The sequence below is a fragment of the Eurosta solidaginis genome, chromosome 1, assembly GCF_040869045.1.
Source record: "Eurosta solidaginis isolate ZX-2024a chromosome 1, ASM4086904v1, whole genome shotgun sequence".
Classification (NCBI taxonomy): domain Eukaryota; kingdom Metazoa; phylum Arthropoda; class Insecta; order Diptera; family Tephritidae; genus Eurosta; species Eurosta solidaginis.
In genome coordinates this window covers 345568730-345593307 of record NC_090319.1, presented here as the reverse complement: position 1 = coordinate 345593307, position 24578 = coordinate 345568730, and the positions used below count along the sequence as shown (strand labels likewise).

At 39.9% G+C, this 24578-nt stretch overlaps 1 protein-coding gene across 6 annotated transcripts; it reads left to right on the top strand.

The window, feature by feature from the left end:
* Positions 1–439: 439 nt before the first annotated feature.
* Positions 440–21806, top strand: trbd (trabid). Of its 6 annotated transcripts, XM_067762500.1 has the most exons (11): positions 442–674; positions 742–835; positions 1224–1658; positions 1722–2520; positions 2589–2811; positions 2888–2995; positions 3067–3685; positions 3759–4003; positions 14454–14665; positions 14729–14877; positions 20485–21806. In XM_067762500.1, the coding sequence occupies exons 3-11, from the start codon at positions 1528–1530 to the stop codon at positions 20561–20563; spliced, it is 2565 nt and encodes an 854-aa protein (XP_067618601.1). In that variant the 5' UTR covers positions 442–674; positions 742–835; positions 1224–1527; the 3' UTR covers positions 20564–21806. The 6 variants fall into 6 exon arrangements, with proteins under 6 accessions (XP_067618603.1, XP_067618601.1, XP_067618602.1 ...); XM_067762501.1 differs by lacking the exon at positions 742–835; XM_067762499.1 differs by having other exon boundaries at positions 442–835.
* The last annotated feature ends 2772 nt before the right edge of the window (positions 21807–24578 follow it).

The following is a 24578-nucleotide window of genomic DNA, read 5'->3' as shown; positions in this document are numbered from 1 at the left end:
TTGTTCAACCATATTTGAATACATTGCTTTTCGAACGCATTTCGATCTCCAGTGTTGATTACTGCGAACGAACTTATAGCCATTGTTTACTATATAGTTTGGCAGCTTAAGTAGAGGTTATGTTGCGAATAGAGTGGAAGGCAGTGGACTAGGCAGTCGAATGTCATATAATGAAGGAATGGTGTTCGGAGATTTTTCCAAGTTACAAAAAAAAATGATAAAAGCTTTAATATAAATAAAACTATTGTTTCAATAACAACAAAAACGCCATATATATTCTGTATACATAAATTTGTAAGGATTATCTCACTTTAAAATTTGAATTAAATAATCTAAAGTTTTTTTTTGAAACTGAGTCGAGAACTGTGCGTGTGAATGTGCGAATTTTCACCGATCAGCTGTTAGTTGCGCTACTTGGTAAAATTTACAATGCTTATAGCTGTCAAAATATTGAAGTAATAAATTTGTGGTCCAATTTCGTTTTCCTCGAGTTGAGTTCATTAATTTTTGATATTTGTTGCAATTTTGCAAAAATTCAAAAAAAAAAAAGAACTAAATATCATGAAATAAACAAATTCGAAGTTGATAACTAAAATTGCGGCACGTCGATTACAAGTGCGAGTGCGTGTGAGCTGCAATTACCCGTTGAAGGTCTAAAAGCATAGGGGCGGGAGGTGATTATTTTTGGTTTTTTGTGGAATACTTTTCATGTAATTTTTCCCAATACTGGTGGTGGTGCAGTGAAAGTTTTGTGCTAGCTGTTCGTTTTGATATTTGCCTTTTTCTTTGTTTCCTACACAAATTAAAAATCGCAATTAGAAATTGTCAAAGACGTGTAAGTACATATATAGAATGTGTGTATGTGTCTATTAGGGAATATAATTTTCGATTTTTATCCTATTTCATGGTTGTACGTGGAAGCTTTGAGAATAAAGACATTCACTAATCTTATCATTATTATATTCTATTTTATATTTTTAAGCATGAATAAGTTAAGTTAATTATGGAAACATGTAGATATATATGTACATAAATATGTGCATAGGAACCTATGTAGACAGCGTTAATCTGACTTATGTACTTAGTGTCAAGGACAAGTCCGATTGACATTGCCAATGGTTAATTATTCCTATTTTTTTATTTGTTTTTGTATTCCATATCTGTTGATGCTGCTCGTCGTCCTTGGCCGACAAAAACGTGTCTACGTCCTATGTGTCCTTCAGCATAAAATTATCCATCGACCGCGTCAATAAAAATATTCATGCACACAAAAAGTATATGTCTTTACTCCAGCAAATAGAGGACTGTTCTAATGTGCTCAGGATATTGTTACAATTTGATTTAATAATTTCAACTGGAAAGTAACCTTAAAACTGGCATTGGATACAAAGAACGAAGTGCGCTCTGAACAGCTCCAAAATATACTGGACACATTTTCTTAAATATACGAATTTTGAACGTGAGCTTTTTGTAGTTTTTACATTTTGAGTATCTCTCAAAATATTTTGCTTTGTACCGGCCAAAGAAATGTCCGATTCCGATGCTAGCAAAGAGGAAAAGTGGACATGTGATTATTGCACTTATGCGAATTTTCCTTCTTCGCTTAGATGCACTATGTGCAAAGGTTCAAAACCGAACGTAAATGAGGATATATTTCGGTATATTTTGATTTTAGATTAAATAAAATGCTAACTTATATTTAAAACCATTTGCCATTTCAGTTTGAGTCCACCACAAACCGCATTTGATGGCGATGAAGAGCAGCGTGGCGCAGCAGCTGATGTCGTTGAAGCATCTAGCTTTAATGCTTACTACTCACAAACACAGCGCAGTCAAGACGTACCGCCAATTACATTACCACCAGCAACTGCCTGTACTTCAGAATGCCCCAAGTGGGCATGTAAAATGTGCACCTATTTGAATTGGCCACGTAGTTTACGTTGTGTACAATGTTGCACTAAACGTGGCGCTACTGCTGTTGATATAAATATGATAGAGCAACAGGTTTGTAATAGTGATGAAGATGCAGCAACTGCATCGGCTATGGATACAATTGATAGTGCACAAGTATATAGAGATAGGCGACCAAAAAAGTTGGATGTTAGTGATTGTGGTGCTGTTATAACCAACATTACAAATACTACTAGTACTATTTCAACATCCAACAATATTAAACATCATTTAAAATCTTTACGTATTGCAAATGATATGGATTTAAATGCTAGTAATTTAGCAGAATCAAATAGAAATGAAGCAAGCAGTCACAATGCGCAATATATTAAAAACGCAAATGTTGGTTGCTATAATCAATCTATAGGCGGTGGCGCTGCAGCTTCAAATAGACTTAGGCTATTTGAACAATCGTCCACTATTACTAATTTGATTAATGCTTCTACTACTGCTACAACAACAACGGTTAATACAACACATTTGAATAATATCGCTAATACGTCACAACAACAACAAAACAGTTCATCCACATCTTTGCAGAATTGTTATGTAGCCAAATGGGCTTGTCATGTATGTTACAAGATTGTAATCATTTGTTAACCCAATTTATAAAAATTTTGGCCGTTCTTCCCCATTAGGCATGTACTTATGAAAATTGGCCAAAAAGTCTTAAATGTTCAATGTGTGGCGAACCGCGTGATGGTAATGCAACTAGCATTACGTCATTGGGAGATAATAACACCATCAACACCACCACTTCAGCTTCGGTTTGCAACAAATCGCCTAGCGCTAAGGATGAGAATCATGATATAACAGTTTCAACGAATAATTCATTCAACAAGAAACATATATACCAACTAGGTTAGTAAAACACTCATCTCCTTATTGTACACGTATTTTAAAACTATCTTCGTACACATTGATTTACTTCCCGTAGGATCTTCTGAGACTATAAACAACTGTGATACAATGCAAGAGCGTCAAGAGCGGCGCCAACGACAAATAAGGCAACAGGTTGATTGGCAATGGTTAAATGCTTGCCTGGGTAATAAAAACCAATTTAATTCCTTTTTTCATATTTCTTAAGCATGGATTTGAATATTTCATTCTTCAAAGGTGTTGTGGAAAATAACTACAGCGCTGTGGAGGCATATTTGTCGTGTGGTGGTAATCCTGCACGCGCTTTAACTGCTACTGAAATTGCTATACTTAATCGCAACTCAGCTTTTGATGTTGGACACACCCTCATTCATTTGGCGATACGTTTTCATCGTGAGGAGATGTTACCTATGTTGTTAGCACAGATATCGGGATCTGGTCCGGGGATTAAGCGCGTCCCGTCCTATGTTGCACCAGATTTAGCTGCTGATATACGTAGGCACTTTGCTAATACGTTGCGTATGCGTAAAACTGCATTCAATTGCTTATATGTACAAGAGCATGCCACATTCGCTTTGCCAGTTGAAATAGAAGAATTGCCAATCCAAATTCAAGAGCAACTGTATGATGAACTTTTGGATCGTGATGCGCAGAAACAATTAGAAAATTCTCCACCTGCTCTAAACTGGTCACTAGAGATAACAGCACGTTTAGGCTCCCGCCTCTTAGTCTTATGGAATCGTAGCGCAGGTGATTGTCTCTTAGATTCAGCAATGCAAGCAACTTGGGGTGTGTTCGATCGGGATAATACACTAAGACGCGCCTTGGCAGATACGTTACATCAATGTGGTCCAATGTAAATATTTATTTAGTATCAGGTATCGCAATCATACCCATACTGTGATTTTTCCTTTTTTTTGTATTTTTAGTTTTTATACACGTTGGAAAGAATATGAAAAGTGGCAAGCATCAATGTTACAATTTACATTGGAAGATGCTCAATGGCAAGATGATTGGAGTAATTTGCTTTCCTTAGCTAGCCAACCGGGTTCTTCATTGGAACAGCTGCACATATTTGCTTTGGCTCATATACTGCGTAGACCAATTATTGTTTATGGAGTAAAATATGTAAAAAGTTTTCGTGGAGAAGATATTGGCTATGCGAGATTTGAAGGTAAATTTTTAAATTTTGATGTTGTTGTGGTCTTGACGATAAAGACATTCCCAGAAGGTATTGGGTACTGGTTTCGGTGTTGATGGCCCTTTGTGGATATAAGTCCTGCACCTTCCGGTAACTGGTACCATTAGGGTACTAGCCCGACCATCTAGAGAACGACTTGGTATATTCACGTTGAGCCTCCCAGGTCATTTTTGGACAGTCTCTAAAAAGATAGAGAATTTTGTGAATATTTGACTTCAACTGTCAAAAAGCTTTCGACGTATTTATGGATCTTCTCGATTCTCGTGAAAACTTCAGGACCTTTTCCGGATTATTTTCGGTGCCTTTTGGGATTTACTTTGATGGTAAATTTTTAAGTTTTGATGCTGTTGTTGTGGCTTTAACGATAAATACAGTCCCAGAAGGTATTGGTTTCGATGTTGATGGCCCTTTGCCGGATATAAATCCTGCACCTACTGGTAACTGGTACCATTAAGGTACAACCCGACCATCTAGAGAACGACTTGGTATGTTCACGTTGAGCCTCCCAGGTCATTTTTAGGACAGTCTCTAAAAAGATGAGAGACAATTACCTCAGAATTTTGTGAATATTTGACGTCAATTGTCAAAAAGCGTTCGACGTATTTATGGATCTTCTCGATTCTCGTGCAAACTTCAGGACCTTTTCCGGATTATTTTCGGTGCCTTTTGGGATTTACTTTGATGGTAAATTTTTAAGTTTTGATGTTGTTGTGGTTTTATCGATAAATACAGTCCCAGAAGGTATTGGGTAGTGGTTTCATGTTGATGGCCCTTTGCCGGATATAAGTCCTGCACCTACCGATAACTGGTACCATTAAGGTACAACCCGACCATCTAGAGAACGACTTGGTATGTTCACGTTGAGCCTTCTAGGTCATTTTTAGGTCAGTCTCTAAAAAGATGAGAGACTATTACTTCAGAATTTTGTGAATATTTGACGTCAATTGTCAAAAAGCTTTCGACGTATTTATGGATCTTCTCGATTCTCGTGCAAACTTCAGGGCTTTTTCCGGATTATTTTCGGTGCCTTTTAGGATTTACTACGGGCATTTTTATTATATTTGTTCAACTTCAAAATATTTAAAAACTATTTGAGAACCGGGGATTTTTGTTATTATATTTCGGAGACAGCAAACCTTATGTCAGTCCCATTTCGCGAATACTTTGGGACTTTTTCGGGATTATGTTTTGAGTTATTTGGAATCATTTTGGAACTTCTTTAATACTTTTTTGACTGAAAATCGATATCAATATGTTAAATTTCTGTTGTTGTTGTAGCAATGCTTCGCCCCACCTAACAGCCGCGACCGATCACAAATTGTCATCAATATCCTCTAACGGGAGTCCAAGGAAACTTGCTGTTTCAACAGGGGTGGACCATAAGGAAAGTGGTGTTTGAGGCGTTTGTTCCACATTACAATTAAAGAGATGGTTGGTGTCATGTGGGGACACATTGCAAGCGGGGCATACATTTTGTGTGTCGGGGTTGATTCTGGATAGGTAAGAGTTTAACCTGTTACAGTATCCAGAACGAAGTTTAGCAAGAGTGACACGCGTTTCCCTGGGGAGTATGCGTTCGCCCTCCGCGAGTTTTGGAATCTTTTCTTTGAGTACTGGATTCACCGGGCAATTCCCGGCATAAAGGTCCGACGCCTGTTTATGGAGTTCACCAAGGACCTGCTTGTGTTTTTTCGCTTCATACGGCTGGGTTCCCGTATTTCCTCAAAATGCTTACGGAGATGACTCCTTAAGCCCTAGGCGGTGCTGGTTCATCAATCAGATGTCTGTTGGGATGCTCAGGTTTCTGGGTATTCAACAGGAACTGTTTGGTCAGCATCTCATTTCTCTCCCTGATGGGGAGTATTCTCTCCTAATTATGCAGATGGTGTTCGGGGGACATAAGAAGGCAGCCCGTGGCAATTCTGAGAGCAGTATTTTGCCAGGCTTGTAGCTTTTTCCAGTGGGTAATTTTTAGGCTTGGCGCCCATATGGGTGACGCGTAGCACGTAATCGGCTGGCTAATTGCTTTTTGTAGTCATGAGCGTTTCTTTATCTTTTCCCAAGGTACTGCCAGGGAGGGATTTGAGGATTTTGTTACGGCTCTGAATTCTCGGAACAATTGCGGCTGCGTGCTCACCAAAATGTAGATCCTGATCAAACGTCACACCCAAGATTTTGGGGTGTAGGACAGTCGGTAGCGTAGTGCCATCGACGTGGATGTTCAAAATTGTCGACATTTGGGGCGTCCATGTTGTAAATAAGGTCGCGGAAGATTTAGGCGGTGATAATGCCAGGTTCCGCCAGGCGAAAAAACTGGAGAGATCAGGGAGGTAGCCGTTTATTTCATTGCATAGCTCATCGATCGTTGGGCCTGGGCCTGTGGCCATTATTGTGTAGTCATCGGCGTAGGAAACGATTGTGACTCCTTCCGGTGGTGAAGGTAGCTTAGATATGTAGAAATTAAACAAAAGTGGGGATAGGACACCACCCTGTGGCACCCCTTGTTTAATTCTCCTTGGTTTTGATGTTTCGTTTCTAAATTGCACCGATGCCTGCCGACCACCCAGATAATTTGCGGTCCACCTTTTAAGACATGGGGGAAGGGTAGACCCTTCCAGGTCTTGCAGTAACGAGCCATGGTTGACCGTATCAAAAGCTTTTGATAGGTCTAGCGCTACGAGTACTGTTCTATGGTGGGGGTATTGATTTAAGCCGCAATTTATCTGGGTGCTAATGGCATTTAGCGCGGTGGTAGTGCTATGGAGTTTTCTGAAGCCATGCTGATGAGAGGCTAGCTGCAAATTTGCTTGGAAATAAGGGACCAAATTGCTTCAAGGTCTTTGCTACTGGCGATAGGAGAGAGATATCGGACGATACGACTCTCCTATGTTAGCTGGTTTCCCAGGCTTTAGTAGCGGGATCACCTTGGCCATTTTCCATTTCTCGGGTATGACAAAGGTGGAAAGAGACAGGTTGAAGACATGCGCTAAATATTTGAAACCCTCTTTCCCTAGGCTTTTAAGCATCGGCATGGCTATGCCGTCTGGGCCGACTGCTTTGGATGGTTTAGCGCCACCAATGGCGTCCTCAACCTCTTTAGCGGTGATGGTGATTGGTGACGCGCTGAATTTGTGTTTATGTGCGTGTCTATTGGCCCTCCGTCTATCTTTGTCGACAGTAGAATGCATTATATATTGTCGGCAGAAAGCGCTCGCGCATTTTTTCGCATCCAACAGCACTTTGTCGCCAAAGGCGATGGAAACTTTGTCTTTGTGCTTAGTCGGATTCGATAGGGACTTTACGGTGGACCAAAGTTTACCCAACCTCTTAGGTGCTCCTCCCATTTCGCCCGCTTGTGTTCGTCCACAAGCAATCTGATGCGTTGGTTTATATCCCTTATTTGGGGTCGCCTGGATCAAGCTGTCTTATAAGGTCACGTTCTCTCGCTAAGTTTGCGGCCTCCGCCGGGTAGTGGGGCCGGATTTCGGGAATTCTCCCGGCGGGAATGAAACGTGCCGAAGCGGATTCAATGACCTTACGGAAGGCACACTCCCCTTGGCGGGCATCAGTCGGGATAGGAAGGGCAGCAAAGAGGTTGTCTGTAAAAGATTTATATTCTTCCCACTTTCCTTTTTTGAAGTTTATGAAAGTGCGTTTTTCGGTGACGATGAAGTCGGCGGTACGCTCGAGCGAAATAAGTATAGGCAGGTGGTCGGATGCCAATGTTACCATCGGCTGCCAGTTGACGCAGTTTACGAGTTCTGCGCTCACGATTGAGATATCTGGCGAACTGTGATAGCTTCCTACCATACGTGTGGGGCGTCTCCGTTTATTGTGCAGAACGTCGTTTCTTCTATTTGATCGGCCAACATCTCACCCCTACTGTCCGCCCGTAAGTTTGACTGCCATAGATCGTGATGGGCATTGAAATCGCCTAAGATAATGCGATTGTTGCCAGTGAGTAAGGCTCTGATATTAGGGCGGTATCCACTGGAGCAACAGGTGGTAGTAGGGATGTAGATGTTGATGATTTCTAGGTTTGCATCGCCTGACCGGACAGATAGGCCTTGACGTTCTAAGACATTGTCCCTGCGGTCGATGCCAGGATCAAATATATAATATTGCACAGAGTGGTTTATGATAAACGCGAGGCCGCCTCCATTTCCGCTCTCGCGGTCTTTCCTGTGGATATTATACCCAGGGCAGGTTTGCAATGCAGATCTTGCTGTGAGTTTAGTCTCTTGAATCGCAGCAATGCGGATGTTGTGCCGCTTCATGAAATCGACTATCTCCGTAATCTTCCCAGTTAGTCCATTACAGTTTAACTGCAGAATTCTGAAGTGCATAAGGGGGGGGCGCCGCCACTCGGGGGGTAAGTGACGGGTGACTACGCCTGGGTTGTGGAAGGCCAGGACGCAATTGCTGTTGTGGCCCTGGGACTGGGCGTCCTTGGGCAAGCATTGGGGTACCCGGATGATTTGGGTTTGCGACCTGGCAACATGGCGCGATGAAACCCGTCGGGGGGTTGCCGTCGCGGAGACCAGAACATCTAGGAAAGTGGCACCACCCAAGGCAGGAGCTGCATTGGGCGGATGTCGCAAACATATATATTCTGTGCTGGCAAACGGTGCAAACGGAGGTAGGAACTAAGAGTCTGTTTCCCTGACCTACACGATTGCTGCCGGAAAAGAGGGGGGAAGAAGACGGGGCAGGGGCTGATGCTCAGCATTGCTACCGACTATACTACGAAGGTAGTAGTTATGAGTGGTAGCAGCTGTTTGAGTTGTTGGCGCCGTGGGCACGAGCAGCAGCGGGTACTTGTTGTGGCTTGCTGAGCAGCGGGGCCGCTGGAAGGTAGTGGGGGGCGCTTAGGCGTAGACTACGGGACGCCCTTGGGCGTGAACAGCAAGGAGCCACAAAAGATTTATAAGTTACGTGGACGTCGGGTTTTGGGATCAAACCCAGAACAACCTGTCCGATGCAACCATCCCTTACACGAGACACACTGAACAGAGTATGACCGTCCTAAAAATATTCTTTTCCGGCAGATGCAGCAAAACCATTTCTCAGGACCGGGGTCAGGAGACGGACCCGGATTGGATTCGATGCCTTCCCGGAGTAAGAGAATATGGAGCAGTCCTGCTGCAAGGAGCTGCTGGGAGGATGACAATTTGTGGGAGGGACGCAATAAATTAAATGGGGTACACTGAAATGACAGTCATTGGTCGGGAAAAATCCCCAGTCGCTCCGGTACATAGAACCGACTGCCTTGGGAAGCGTTAAAATGTCTGTCGCTTGCGTTGTTGTTGTTGTTGTTGTTGTTGAGCGATAAGGTTGCTCCCCGAAGGCTTTGGGGAGTGTTATCAATGCGATGGTCCTTTGCCGGATACAGATCCGGTACGCTCCGGTACCACAGCACCATTAAGGTGCTAGGCCGACCATCTCGGGAAGGATTTATGTGGCCACATTAAACCTTCAGGCCATCCCCTCCCTCCCCAACCGCAAGTTCTATGAGGAGCTTAGGGTCGCCAGAGCTTCGTCTGTTAGTGAAACAGGATTCGCCGCGAGTAGGTGAGGTTGAAAATTGGGTTTGGAGAAGCTATATATTGCGCTGGCAACCTGAAGGGTTGTGCTACACAGCCCCTTGAATCTGGTATTTTAGTCGCCTCTTACGACAGGCATACCTACCGCGGGTATATTCTGACTACCTAACCCGCTGGGGGTCTTATGGATTTGTTATCGTAGCGTTAACAACAGTTTATTCTCGGGGACAACCGATATCGACGAGTTATTAGTCATCATCCAGTGAGTTTTCTAGCTCCGTATCACGCTCAATTCTCACGGGAGTCTCTGGATCTTTAATTAAAAAAAATTGGCTTATTAAAGGCGATGTTGCCAAACTGAAGACAATAATTTAACAAATTATCTGGCTCACAAATTGAACCAGACATTGGTTTTATCTGGCTCAAATCGTTGTTGTTGCATTTACATTGTTTATCTGGCTCCGGATCATTATGGCCGAATGATGGCTATTAGCTTGTTTACGATGTTTTATCGGCTAAACAGACAAGACGGTTCGTTATCGTTGACACCCCAATATCCAGGAAAAAACGATTGTTATTGACTTTTAAATGTTTAATGGTATGTTCAATTTTAGAATTCATTAGCTTAACACCGGTAATTAAATTTTATTTTTTGGTTTTTTTATTGGGTAAAACTGAAAAGAAGGAAAGAATTACTGGCATATTGCGATGGTACCATTTCGAAAACCGCCACTTCATCATCTTCAGGCAATTTCGTAATTTTTTTCCAACGGCTTTCGCGAGGATCGAACCACGGTCAACTCGCTGCAAATCACAGTCGCCTAACCATTTCGCTTGTTGTACTTGCCTTCTTTGCTAATTTCAGTTTCACCCCATTTCCACACTATCGCTCAATTTTAGTTAAGTTTAGTTTAGCTAATTCAGTCCATGATCAAAAATCTTACGGACTAGATATAATAAAAGCCAAAATAATTAATTTGTTTATTGGCCGTTAATGAATAAATATATATATTTTTCTGTTGGTGAGCTCTAGGCCTCTTTTAAATAAAACAACTCGGTTTGTTGCTTGTATGACTTTGCATCACAGCGGAAGATTCCTGATGATGATCTCAGATTGAGATCGAAATATCGAATAATTAAATACATTGTTATGGAGTTGCATTTACTATGGAATCAGTAAGGAAGGCGGTCGGCATGATGTGTTGGTGCACAGTGGCTAGTCATTGTCGGCTGGGGCGGGTCCTTGCCAACCTTACTGTTCCTGCGCCATAAACAGAAAAAAGTTCCTATCATGCCTATCAAAACGAGCAGCTGTCGAATTCAAAACAAACTGACAGAAGCGCAGAGACCGACTCAAAACGCTTATAATTCAAACTAAAACAACATCCGGCTGAACCGGATGTCACGGACAGACCGTTAACATTCAAAAAAATTCAAAAATCTAAAATTCAAAAAAAACTGGCGCAAAAAAAAATTACCGAACCGGACATGACCGGTTACTAACTCTAAAAACCAAACTAAAAAAAAACTGCTGAAATTAAAATAAAATAACCAAAGGGAAAATAAACATAAAGGGCCGAATATATATAGGGGGCGCCGCGGGTGGTGTTGCGACGCCCGGTGCTTGTCCCACCCTCAATAACCATGGCCACCGACGCACCTGTATTTCGGTGGCCCCTTACCTGTGTGCCCTAAGTGCCTTCTAAACAAGTAAGGAAGTCAGCATTCCCATATTGTCAACAAATTTATTCAATGCTCATTATTACTACTAACATAGATTTCTCTTTTGTTTTCTCTTACTTCCTACTACAAGGGTTTTGGAACCTATTTAAGCTTATAAACAAATTTTTTCGAAAAAATGTTATAGCAATCAAAAAGGCTATATATGTACTAAAATAAAAATATACTATATATGTAATGAAAGAAAATCTTTTTTTTTGTAGAACTTTGGTCAAATGCCCTTTTTTCTCCTTTTTTTTTTTACAAATCTATCTTAGGGCTGTACAGTTTGGATACAACTTCTGCTAATTGGGGCCCCTTACAAAATTAATAGTTGTTGTATTAAAATTACTTTGAGTTTAACTAAACATCAATTCGGTATTACACATAGTATAATGACAGTAATATGTACTATGCGCTGAGAAATTAGTCATAAACGCAACTAGGACTAAACTTGGGGTAAATCCTACCCCTCAAAAAATATTGTTTCACAAGCTCAAGCAAAACGTAAGCTTTTAGATTCATGGAAGAATTACCGAAGTCATTCACCTGTTCAGGTAAAACATGAACCTTTTAAACTTATAGTACAATTACTGAAATCGTTTTACTTGTTCAAGTGAAACGTAAACTGTTTTACAAGTAAGTGTTAGGGTTGGTATTGTTTCGGGTTCAGTTCGACTCAGTCACCCAAAAAAAAATGTATACAACAAAAAGTTTTGTTTTGCTAACGCAAGCCAACCCGCATTACTTGTTATTTGCGTCTCTTAATATAGAGTTAATGCATTTTACTGATAATGCAACTGAGCTTGAATCACCAATAAAACTTTATTCCTTACCGAAACAATATCAACACTTTTGCTCACTCCAAAATCATATTCGCCACGATGGCATCAATAAAAAAAATGTATTAGTAAAATTTTACCACAACGCAAAGCAGATTTTAATACCTGAAACACCTTTTCTTTGTTTCACAGGCAGTATAAATTGCACACCCATGACCATTAAAATATGCTTTGTTTTTTTTGTTGGTTAAAATTTTTTTCTTGTAGAAAAAAGGCAATTTACTATGACTTAAACATTACATAGATATATACTCGAATATGGTTTTTTTTTTCTTTTAATTAGCTTTATACCCTTTTTTTTTGCAACACTAAATAGTTACGTTAAATTGATCTTCGTGGTTTTTAGTTATAGGACATAAACTTTACATTACTATCAATCTTGAGTTGTTTTTATGCTTTTTTAATATTAGTGCTTTTAACTACAGAGAATTCATTTTTCCATTTTTCTACCAAATTGCAATCCTATTTACAGTGCAAAGGTATTTAGCACATTGGTTGTTGTTGTTGTTGTTGTTGTAGCGATAAGGTTGCTCCCCGAAGGCTTTGGGGAGTGTTATCGATGTGATGGTCCTTTGCCGGATACAAATCCGGTACGCTCCGGTACCATAGCACCATTAAGGTGCTAGCCCGACCATCTCGGGAACGATTTATGTGGCCACATTAAACCTTCAGGCCATTCCCTCCCTCCCTACCCCCAAGTTCCATGAGGAGCTTGGGGTCGCCAGAGCCTCGTCTGTTAGTGAAACAGGATTCGCCGCGGATAGGTGAGGTTGACAATTGGGTTTGGAGAAGCTATATATTGCGCTGGCAACCTGAAAGGTTGCGCTACACAGCCCCTTGAATCTGGTATTTTAGTCGCCTCTTACGACAGGCATACCTACCGCGGGTATATTCTGATCCCCTAACCCGCTGGGGTTAGCACATTGGTCTTTGTGTTTTATATAAACAATTCACTTTTAATTTAGTTGTGGCTACATTAACATTATATAATGTTGCGGAGTCAAAAAAATAATTTAAAAAAAAGGTTAAGGCTACAAATACATAATTTTAGTTCAGTAGTGGAACGAACTCACCGCTTTAACCGCTGATGTTCGTTGTCGCAATTGGAATGCCCGCAGGCCTATATTCGCTGTCCTGTGATTGTCATTGTAGCAGGTTTATTGTAGCCCAATCTGGTCGTAGTTGGTAAGGGTTGCGCTAGTAGTGTTAGTGCCGGTATGGACGCAGTTAATAAAGATGCGCTAGTAGTGTTATTGCCGGTATGAGCGCGCTAGTAAGGATGCGGCTGGTATTATTGCCGGTATGAGCGCAGTTAATAAAGGTGCGCTAGTCTTGGGGTCGGTGGAACCGCCTGTTGTTGGTGTTAACCTTAATGGCCTCAAGCCTATGTACGTGGCCCCGCTACGTGCGTTGCAACTGGTGTGGCGGTACGTCTGATGGTTGTTGCGCTCGTGGTTGCGCTTATGAAGGAGTTGGGGGAGGTACTACCGATGGTGATGCCCGTGGTAATAGTAGGCACCGTTGGTGGTGGTTGGCGCGGTGGTCCGAGGTGAACAAAAGACCCAGGTGGCGATAAAACTTCGTGCCGGCCTTTACGCCGGTGGTAGTGTCCTCAGTTGCCACTTGAACATGCCTAATGGTTGATGGTTGATGGTCGGCGATTTTTCTTGATTTAGTTTCCCTTACCAAATTTTTTCTTTCCTTAGGTGTATACGGCGGAAACTCAATCTTCCAAAAGGCCGATTTTTTTTCGTAGTCATGGCCGGTCTGTCTTTTTCTTGTTTTTTTTCGATATCTTTTTTATCGCAACTTTCGCCACATCGCTAGGTGTGTTCGCGTGAACACGCTCCCAAGTGGATCGTAGCCGTAGACCGTAGCAGCAGACCATAACAACATACAAGCAACAAACCGAGTTGTTTTATTTAAAAGAGGCCTAGAGCTCACCAACAGAAAAATATATATATAAAAGTCAAATATTAAAAGTAAATATTAAACTGTAAACCTGCAAAGTAGGTACAACATTATGTAAAGAGTAAATCAATAGATGACTTGAATGTTACCGCCAAACACAGATAGCTGGCATGACTTGTTACGAAAAAGCAAAATACATTCCCAACATGGTTCGAAAAGGCCCGAAGATACTTTCAATAGTGTCCCGAAATATTTTCAAAATAGTCCCGAAATAATACTGAAAAAGATCCGGAGGTGAGCCGATTTGATGCATGAAAAGGGGGCATTTGTTGATTGCTTTTAAATAATAAAAAATTTCAAAGTAATTGCAAAAATATATTTTTTCATACAAAAAACAAAAAAAACTAGGATTGTACTTGCCTTTATTTTGGGACCAAAATTTCTGCATAAAATCACCCATTGCACTTGGATACACGCGCGGCCATTTTAGTGCACTTGTGCCCATGGAACCGTTTGCACGCATCGATTCACGTAGAGATGAGCCGGAAGATGTGCGTTATCTGCCGTTGATGGATTGCGAATCAAAGTTATTGCCAATACACTTTTTAACACAGGCAGAGGTAAGCCATAGAATATTTTTTAGGCATTCATAAGTACGTTATATTTATTGTATCAATTCGTAGATGGGACGCGAAGAGGCTATAATGAGACAATGGTTAGATGTATGCGTTACAGATGGTGGCTTATTGGTGGCGCAACAGAAATTGCGCAAACGACCGCTGTTGGTTGCACAAATGCTTGAAGAATGGTTAAATCATTATCGGAGAATAGCGTAAGCCAAATTTACTTATTATCTGTGTAGTGAATAATTTTATCTTAGGCTGGAATACTTAGAAGCTTTTATCAAAACCCTCTATATTCTCTACTCAAACGTCTTTGCCTGCGCTGGAATTATTCTGCGCCTCAAAAAAATCTAATAAAACTGAAGTACCTGGGCGACCGAGCTTTGCTCGGCAATCTTCGAGTATGCCGCATATCATACTTTGTTCTACATGTAATCTGTTGCAATGCTGTAGAATCACTTACTTTCATTGTAAATTTTACCAAGTAGCGCAACTAACAGCTGATCGGTGAAAATTCTACTTAAGCTGCCAATTATATAGTAAACAATGCTTACTTTATTTCAATAATAGAGATAACAGTTCAATGCTAGTATCGATTATTATGCTTATTAATAGTATCGAGTTTAATACTTAAGGCTAGTATGTAGGTGTATTTATAACATCATCATTAATCAAACTCTACTTTTTTTATATGTACATATATTATATTGTAACGAATTTCCTGCAAATCCTCTTATTTGCCCTTTTGCTAGGATCGTATCGCTAAACTGTTGAATAAATAACTCCAATATTGAATAATGGAAAAATGGCCTTTATTAAAATACTTCACAATAACACTCAAACTGTGCAAGGAATAGCTTAATAACCAAACTGATAGCTTAAAGGAAACTGACTTTCAAAATAATAGTGCTATTGCTCGCTAGATATCGTCTTACTCGTAACTGCTTGACAATTCAAATCAAACTGAATTACATTTTACTCGCTTGTGCCGCTTTTATAGTTTAGCTGCATACATCTAGGCTCTTCTATTTTCAGAACTTACCAACTATTTCGAGTGTTTATAGTTCTCATATAGTTTCTACTTGTTTACAATTTTCTACTTTTCAGCGTCTCTCAGATGTATGTGAGTTTGTAGTTTACAGTCTCTCGCACACACATAGGCGTATAAGTAAATGCATCTGTGTGTGACATCTCTCGGCTGCCTTATATATGTGTATGCATGATTTGATTATTGACGTGAACATCGCTTAGCATCGCCTTAGTGATGGTATAGCTTAGGGATGCTAATATCCGTGACACTGCCCTCCACCTAAGTCTGATCGTCCCGATCAGACAAATCTCTCGATCTAAACGCTGCTAGCATCGCCAAATGTACCACTCTTCTACTCCGTGGTTTCTCAATGCTTTGTATGCGGTAGATGGTATCACTGATCTTCTTCACAACCTTGTACGGGCCTTCCCAACTGCACCGAAATTTGGATGGAACACCTTTCCGCCGATGAGGGTTGTATAACAGTACCAAATCTCCCGCCAAGAAACCTTTCGAATTATTTTCCTTGTCGTACCTGTGTTTCATCTTACTACTCATTATCCTGGATCGTTCCCTCGCACTCTGTTGCTTGACCAATGAAGAACTACTTCGCAGAGCTTGCGCTGGACGGATTTCCTTTGCATAATCAGTATCGTTCCGACGCTTCACAACAGTAGGCTTGAAACCACCCTTGCATTCTTTCTTCGTTTCAGTACGTCCGTTAGGGCTTTTCAATGCCAGTATTTCTCTCACAGGTACCTTCGGTTTTGATTTGTTAGGCCCATTTGTTCCATCAACCTTTACCTTTGAATTTCGTGGCCTTCGTCGAGTCTTCTCCACCAGTACCCGATTACTGCTGAACCCTTTTTCCAAACTAAAGTTAAGTGGCACATCTTGGTTCTCATAACACATCACCCTTCTCTGCATATCGATCTTGATGTCATGGTCAACCAAGAAATCCACTCCCAATATAACTTCATCAACAATATCCGCCACAACAAATTTGTGTAGAACCATGACCTTCCCAATCAATACTTCACATATCACTTCTCCCTGAACTTGGTTATACTCGCCAGTGACCGTACGCAACTTTGCTCCAGGTAACGGTTTTACTCTTCTGTTGACCAAGTCAGATCGGATCAAGGAATGAGATGCGCCCGTATCTACAGTCAGTATTCGTTCTTTGCCATCCACATTCCCTCTGACGGTAAGACTGCTTGATTTCCTTCCAATTTGCGACACAGATATCACAGGGCATTCAATAGCTGGATCTAGCTCTCTACCTCTTACTCGCTCTTGCTCATCTCCTCCAGCTTTGCGTTTACGGCCACTCACATTGTTGGAACTATTAAGACCAAGATCGCAATGACGTGCTATGTGACCGGACTTCCCGCATTTGAAGCATTTGATAACTTTTTCACTTCGCTTTTGCGATCCTTTCAGTGCCTCCAATATTGCGTCTACCCACTCTGGCCTTTCTACTTCCACACGGCGTGCTTTGAAAACTGGCTTACACAGAAGCGACGCTGTTTCCTGAATCAGAGCTTGTGACACCGTTTCTGCGAATGTTGGCTTTGGGTTTGCGTATGTAGCTCGCTTTGTTTCGACGTCCCGTATGCCATTTATGAAACTCTGGATTTTTACCCTTTCAGTGTATTCCACGGGTGCGTCGGCATTTGCAAGATGAGCCAATCTTTCAATATCTGAAGCAAACTCCTGTAATGTCTCATTTGTTTTTTGGTAGCGGTTTTGCAACTCAATTTGGAATATCTGTTTTCTATGCTCGCTTCCATAACGTCTCTCGACAGCGGCCATCAATGCTTCATAGTTGTTCCGCTCTCCTTCGGGAATCGTCTGTAGGATTTCGGCTGCTGGCCCTTTCAATGCCACGAACAGAGCTGCAACTTTATCTTCAGCATTCCAGTTGTTAGCTGCCGACGTCTTCTCAAATTGTAGCTTAAAGACCTGGAAAGGAACAGAACCGTCAAAGGATGGTGTTTTTACCTTTGGATTGCTTGCTTAAACAGCTGGGCGGTTTAATTGCAACTCTTGTATACGACCTCTCAAAGCATCCACCTCGGCTTCGATTTTTTCCTCAAACTGCGTTATTTTCTCGTCCATACGTGCTTCGAGTTTTGATGATATACGCGCCTCTTGCGCTTCGAGTTGTACTGTTATGCGTGCCTCTTGTTCTTTCAGTTGTGTCTCCATCTTTGATGTAATCTGTGTCGACATTTCTACCATACGCGTTTCTTGTGCTTCAATCTTCGATGTAATCTGTGTCGACATTTCTGACATACGTGTTTCTTGTGCTTCAATCTTCGATGTAATCTGTGTCGACATTTCTGACATACGCGTTTCTTGTGCTTCAATCTTCGATGTTATGCGTGCCTCCTGCGATTCTAGTTGGGATGATATATGTGACGACATTGATGATACTGTCGATGTTTGAGCAGCTATTGCAGCCAATATCATGTTCAAGTCTGTGCTCGTAACTGTCTGCGATGTTTCATTTTTCTCTTCAATTTTTGTTGTTGTCTCGTCCCCATCAGGACAAAAGGCATACTCGTCCACATCAATTCCTTGCGACTCCATTACCTCTCGTAGCCGTGCTTGAAGTTCGATCTTAATGCCGGTTGTATTTAATCCACGGTTCTCCAACTCCTTTTTCAGTTGCTGGATCTTCAATTCACTGAACTTTGCCATGTCCAAGTTGTATTCCCAATCTTCGGAATTTATTCAACAATTCCTCTTCTGACACCAATTGTAACGAATTTCCTGCAAATCCTCTTATTTGCCCTTTTGCTAGGATCGTATCGCTAAACTGTTGAATAAATAACTCCAATATTGAATAATGGAAAAATGGCCTTTATTAAAATACTTCACAATAACACTCAAACTGTGCAACGAATAGCTTAATAACCAAACTGATAGCTTAAAGGAAACTGACTTTCAAAATAATAGTGCTATTGCTCGCTAGATATCGTCTTACTCGTAACTGCTTGACAATTCAAATCAAACTGAATTACATTTTACTCGCTTGTGCCGCGTTTATAGTTTACGCTGCATACATCTAGGCTCTTCTATTTCCAGAACTTACCAACTATTTCGAGTGTTTATAGTTCTCATATAGTTTCTACTTGTTTACAATTTTCTACTTTTCAGCGTCTCTCAGATGTATGTGAGTTTGTAGTTTACAGTCTCTCGCACACACATAGGCGTATAAGTAAATGCATCTGTGTGTGACATCTCTCGGCTGCCTTATATATGTGTATACATGATTTGATTATTGACGTGAACATCGCTTAGCATCGCCTTAGTGATGGTATAGCTTAGGGATGCTAATATCCGTGACAATATATTTTTACTTACCAATATTTTATTTCCTTAAAAATAGATTTCAAAAACATATCAAACACTAACCGCAAAATGAACTGGAATGAAAAATTTGAAATGGGTAATTCCAGCCTATAGTATAAGGGATTGTTATGACAATTAGTGAAATCGAGAACTAAGTTATTTAATTCGAGTATCTTCATGCGCCGAATTATTAATTTCATTTTTTAGTTATACACTATGAAAGTCTCACAATTTTATTACATTCCAAAAACTTGTAAATTTCACGAATGACAACTATCAATTTAATTAAATGTCAACTTACTTCCCTAAGCGCCATCTGGTGGTAAGTAGTTAAATGGTTAGATGTCGTTTTCAAATTGAACATATGCCTCTAGTGGTCAACGGTAGCAAATTACCATGGTGAGATATCTTTTTGCTATGGTAAGAAATCTTTCTAATAGTAATCTGTGAGAAATTGCAATTATTCATTTCATATTTGCCAAAAATATGTATTTAAATATATTTTTCTAGAATTTGACCCGGTGCCTTAATATTGCATTTAAATTTTATTTGCGTGTGTGAAATTAAGAAAATTAAGTAGAGTCATGTATAAGATTGTATTAAAGATTTTTAACTTTAATGTTCTCTTTTACTATTTCGTATAACTGCCCCAACCCTAAATGGCAACCCTACTGAAAAATGTCCCTATTGTAATGCGGAGTGAAATAGCTTTCGTTTGATACCCATGTCGGCATATATCATCCATTTTTTTTATTTTTTTATTTCGAATAGTTGGCAACCCTAAATGGCAACCCTACTCAAAAAGTCCCCTATTGTAATGCGAAGTGAAATACCTTTCGGTTGATACCCATGTCGGCATATATCATGCAATTTTTTTGATTTCGAACAGGTGGCAACCCTAAATGGCAACCCTACTCAAAAATTTCCCTAGTGTAATGCGGAGTGAAATACCTTTCGTTTGATACCGATATCGGCATATCTCATGCAATTTTTTTAATTTCGAATAGGTGGCAACCCTAAATGGCAACCCTACTCAAAAATGTCCCTATTGTAATGCGGAGTGGAATACCTTTCGTTTGATACCCATATCGGCATATCTCATGCAATTTTTTTTTTAATTTCGAATAGGTGGCAACCCTAAATGACAGCCCTACTCAAAAACGTCCATATTGTAATGCGGAGTGAAATACCTTTCGTTTGATACCCATATTGAAACATTCTGAGTGGCAACACCTAGGTAGAAAGTCTTAGAAGGTGATACATTATATCTGTGCCAAATTTCATTTAAATCGGTTGAACCGTTCCCGAGGTCGTTCGGCTATACAAACATACAAATAGAGAAATATACAAGAATTACTCATTTAAAGTTATAAGATAAGATAAATGAAAAGTTTGTATAATTATTTTAAAAATTTTTCTTTTGTAGTCAAGTAATAACAGCTCCTTTTGTTCGAAGACCACAACAAACAGGTTACTCAAGTGAAGGTGATTCTGATGAAGAATAGGCACGGGCACAAATGAGTTGCAGTACTACCTGGAATCTGCGTACACGGCGGTATTGTTAAGTCACACAGACACTTATATATAAAATAGAACTGAAACAGGTTGGTGACGTACACGCTTTATAACTGAATCCCAAAACATGAATTGAATACATAAACGTACATATATATAATACAATTACTGAAATTTAAATACTAAAACGTATGTGCATACCTAGAAAACTTACAAGCTGTTATATAATATTGATTACAAAATTTCAAAACATATATTTTACGTAGTTAATGGATATAAAAAAATAGCTTACGTATTCGTAGGTTCGTACGATCTATACATACATAGATATAAAATTAAAAAATTGTAATAAGAAAAAATATAGCAAATAGTTAAAATAAAAAACTACATCATATCCGTTTCCAGTTCAACACAGTATGTGGTTGATTTTAGAAAAAAAGCTTAAAATAAAATTAAGGGAAACTGAAAATAAAATAAAACATGTTCTTATAACATAATAATTTAATAAATAATACCGTCTGATGGGTGTGTCGCATTAAAAAAAAACCAAGTTAAGATTAAAAAAAAAACTATGTAAGCAAAAGTCAAAAGACATAACGGTATGGGTCTTTACATGTATGTATTGCTAATAAAAAAAAAACATTGGATAAAATTAAATTTAAATTCAAACAAAACATTCAAGGGCATTCAAATAAAAAAAATTTTAAATAAATACAATTGTACGTTGAGTCTCATGTGAAATATTCTTACTGAGTTAACAACTGCAAAGAAAATAAAAATTATTTTGATTAATATAGAAAATAAAATGTCTTATTTACTTAAAATCAAATCTATGTAAAATATGTAATAATTGGAAACTAGTGAATATTTTATTGTACGTAATAATGAGTTTTCCTTTTGGTAGCCGACTTGAAAATGTCGTTCACATTTTACCAGTAATTGTCCGCAATTAAAAAAAAAATACCAACATAAAAGATTTAAAATAAAGAAAATTTTAAAATACTTCTATATTGATTAAAAACGAGTAAACAAATGATGTGGATATGAATGATGTAGTATGATAAGTAAAACATGGAATAGTTGTTTATGATTTTTGTTTTAAAATTATAAATGGATTATTACTACAATACAATACATATATATAAATATAATTTTTGTTGGTAATGTTATTATTAAAAAAGGAACTTATGCCCATTTCACACAAATATATTATATAAATAAGATGTATTAAAATATTGCATTTACTACTAAATACTTAAGCTTTCAGAGATGTAGGTAAAGAACGAAATGAATCACATTTTCATGATAGTGGTGGAGTTGTGCCTTACGTTGTATAAGCTGTTGTTGTTGTTGTATTAACGATAAAGACACTCTCCGAACATCAAAATCAAGAAGAATTAAACAAGGGGTGCCACAGGGTGGTATCCTATACCCACTTTTATTTAATTTCTACATATCTAAGATACCTTCGCCACCAGAAGGAGTTACTATCGTTTCCTACGTCGATGACTGCACAATAATGGCCACAGGCCCAGGCCCACAGATCGATGAGCTTTGCAACAGAATAAACGGCTACCTCCCTGATCTCTCCGACTTTTTCGCCTCGCGAAACCTGGCATCACCGACTAAATCCTCCGCGACCTTATTTACAACATGGTCGTCCCAAATGGCGACCATTTTGAACATCCACGTCGATGGAACTACGCTACCGACTGTCCTACACTCCAAAATCTTGGGTGTGACGTTTGATAAGGATCTACATTTTGTAGAGCACGCAGCCGCAATTGTACCGAAAATCCAGAGCCGTAATAAAATCCTCAAATCCCTTGCTGGCAGTACTTGGGGAAAAGACAAAGAAACGCTCATTACCACATACAAAGCAATTAGCCAGCCGATTGCATGCTATGCGTCCACCTATATGGTCGCCAAGCCTAAAAATTACCCACTGGAAGAAGCTACAGGCCTGCCAAAATACTGCTCTCAGAATCGCCACGGGCTGTCTTCTTATTTCCCCAGATCACCATCTACATAATGAGGCGAAAATACTCCCCATCAAGGAGAGAAATAACATGCTAACCAAACAGTTCCTTTTGAATATCCAGAAACCTGGGCATCCCAACAGACATCTGATTGATGAGCCAACACCGCCTAGGGACTTAAGGAGTCATCTTCGTAAACATTTTGAGGAAATACAGCACCTGAGAACTCAGCCGTATGAAGAAAAAAAAAACACAAGCAGGTCCTTGGTGAACTCCACAAACAGGAATTGCCCGGTGAATCCAGTACTCAAAGAACAGTACCCAAAACTTGCGGAAGAGGGACGCATACTCCCCAGTGAAACGCGACTCACTCTAGCTCAACTTCGTTCTGGATACTGTAACAGGTTAAACTCTTACCTATCCAGAATCAACCCCGACATACAAAATGTATGCCCCGCTCGCAATGTGTACCTACATGACACCAACCATCTCTTTAATTGTAATGTGGAACCAACGCCTCTAACACCCCTTTCAAACAGCAAGTTGAAACAGTTGAAACAGCAAGTTTCCTTGGACTCCCGTTAGAGGATATTGATGACAATTTGTGATCGGTCGCGGCTATTACGTGGGGCGAAGCACTGCTACAACAACAACAACACCCCGAAGGTTTTAGATCCTGATGTTGATGGTCATTTGCCGGATACAGATCCGGTACGTTCCGGTAACAAAGCACGATAAAGGTACTAGCTCGACCAACTCGGCAACGATTAATATGACCACATTAAACCTTCTAGGTCATCCCCCACTCACTAGTGCCATTAGGAACTTAGGTTCGCCCCAGCCTCGCCTGCTCAACATTTGTATGATACATTCATATTTGTAACAGAACAGCTTTGTATTGCGCTTATCAACCCCTTGAATCCCTTGTACAAGCTGCTAACCACAAACAGTGCATATCTTCACTTTTCACGGTGGTTGGTTGGGTAGAGTGCCTGTTGCGTTTGTTTTTGTTGCTCAAAACACTCCAAAAATAGATGGACAGATTTGGGAGAAATATGGAACAATGCTACCTTTTGTTTTTTTGGTGATCAGTTACTTTTTTCAGAATATTGTCACGGATATTACCACCCCTAAATTATCCCATCACTAAGGCGATGCTAAGGCCATGCCAAGCAGTATTTACGTTAATAATCAAATCAAGTATACACATATATAAGGCAGCCCAGAGAGATGTCACACACAGATGCATTTACTTATACGGCTATGTGCGCGCGAGAGACTGTAAACTACAAACATTCACATCAATAATTCAATCTTTATGTGTTTACATAAACGAATAAATAATTGCGTCTACACATATGTACGTATACGAGCAGCGGAGCGGCAATGCACAAACACATGCATATATCTTATCTCAGTGGTCACAAGAGAGGGCAATAATTTGTGCACGTAGTTGCGGCTGGCGATTTTGTAGCCGAAACAACTAGTAACTTCTGGAAATCGAAGAGCCTAGAAGTATGCAGCGTAAACTATAAAAGCGGTGCAGGCGAGTAAGAAGTAATTCAGTTTGATTTGAGTTGTCAAGCAGTTTGATTAACACGATATCTAGCGAGCAATAGCAGTATTATTTTGAATAGTGGAGTTTCATTTGAGCTATCAGTTTGGTTATTAAGCTATTCGTTGCACAGTTTGAGTGTTATTGTGAAGCATTTTAATAAAGGCCATTTTTGCATTATTCAATATTGGAGTTATTTATTCAACAGTTTAGCGATACGAACCTAGCAAAAGGGGCAAATAAGAGGATTTGCAGCAAATTCGTTACAATTGGTGTCAGAAGAGGAATTGTTGAATAAATTCCGGAGGACAACAAGGACATGGCAAAGTTCAGTGAATTGAAGATCCAGCAACTAAAGAAGGAGTTGGAGAGCCGTGGATTGAATACAAGCGGCGTTAAACTTGAACTTCAGGCACGGCTACGAGAGGCAATGGAAGCGGAAGGAATTGATGTGGAAGAGTATGACTTTCA

What these genes read in the sequence shown, in the direction of transcription:
- trbd (XM_067762501.1), top strand. Translation starts at nt 1,528, where the DNA reads ATGTCCGATTCCGATGCTAGCAAAGAGGAAAAGTGGACATGTGATTAT. An exon ending in ACTTTTTAACACAGGCAGAG is followed by an intron (nt 14,666 to 14,728) that starts GTAAGCCATAGA and finishes ATCAATTCGTAG; the next exon opens with ATGGGACGCGAAGAGGCTAT. An exon ending in AATCATTATCGGAGAATAGC is followed by an intron (nt 14,878 to 20,484) that starts GTAAGCCAAATT and finishes TTTCTTTTGTAG; the next exon opens with TCAAGTAATAACAGCTCCTT.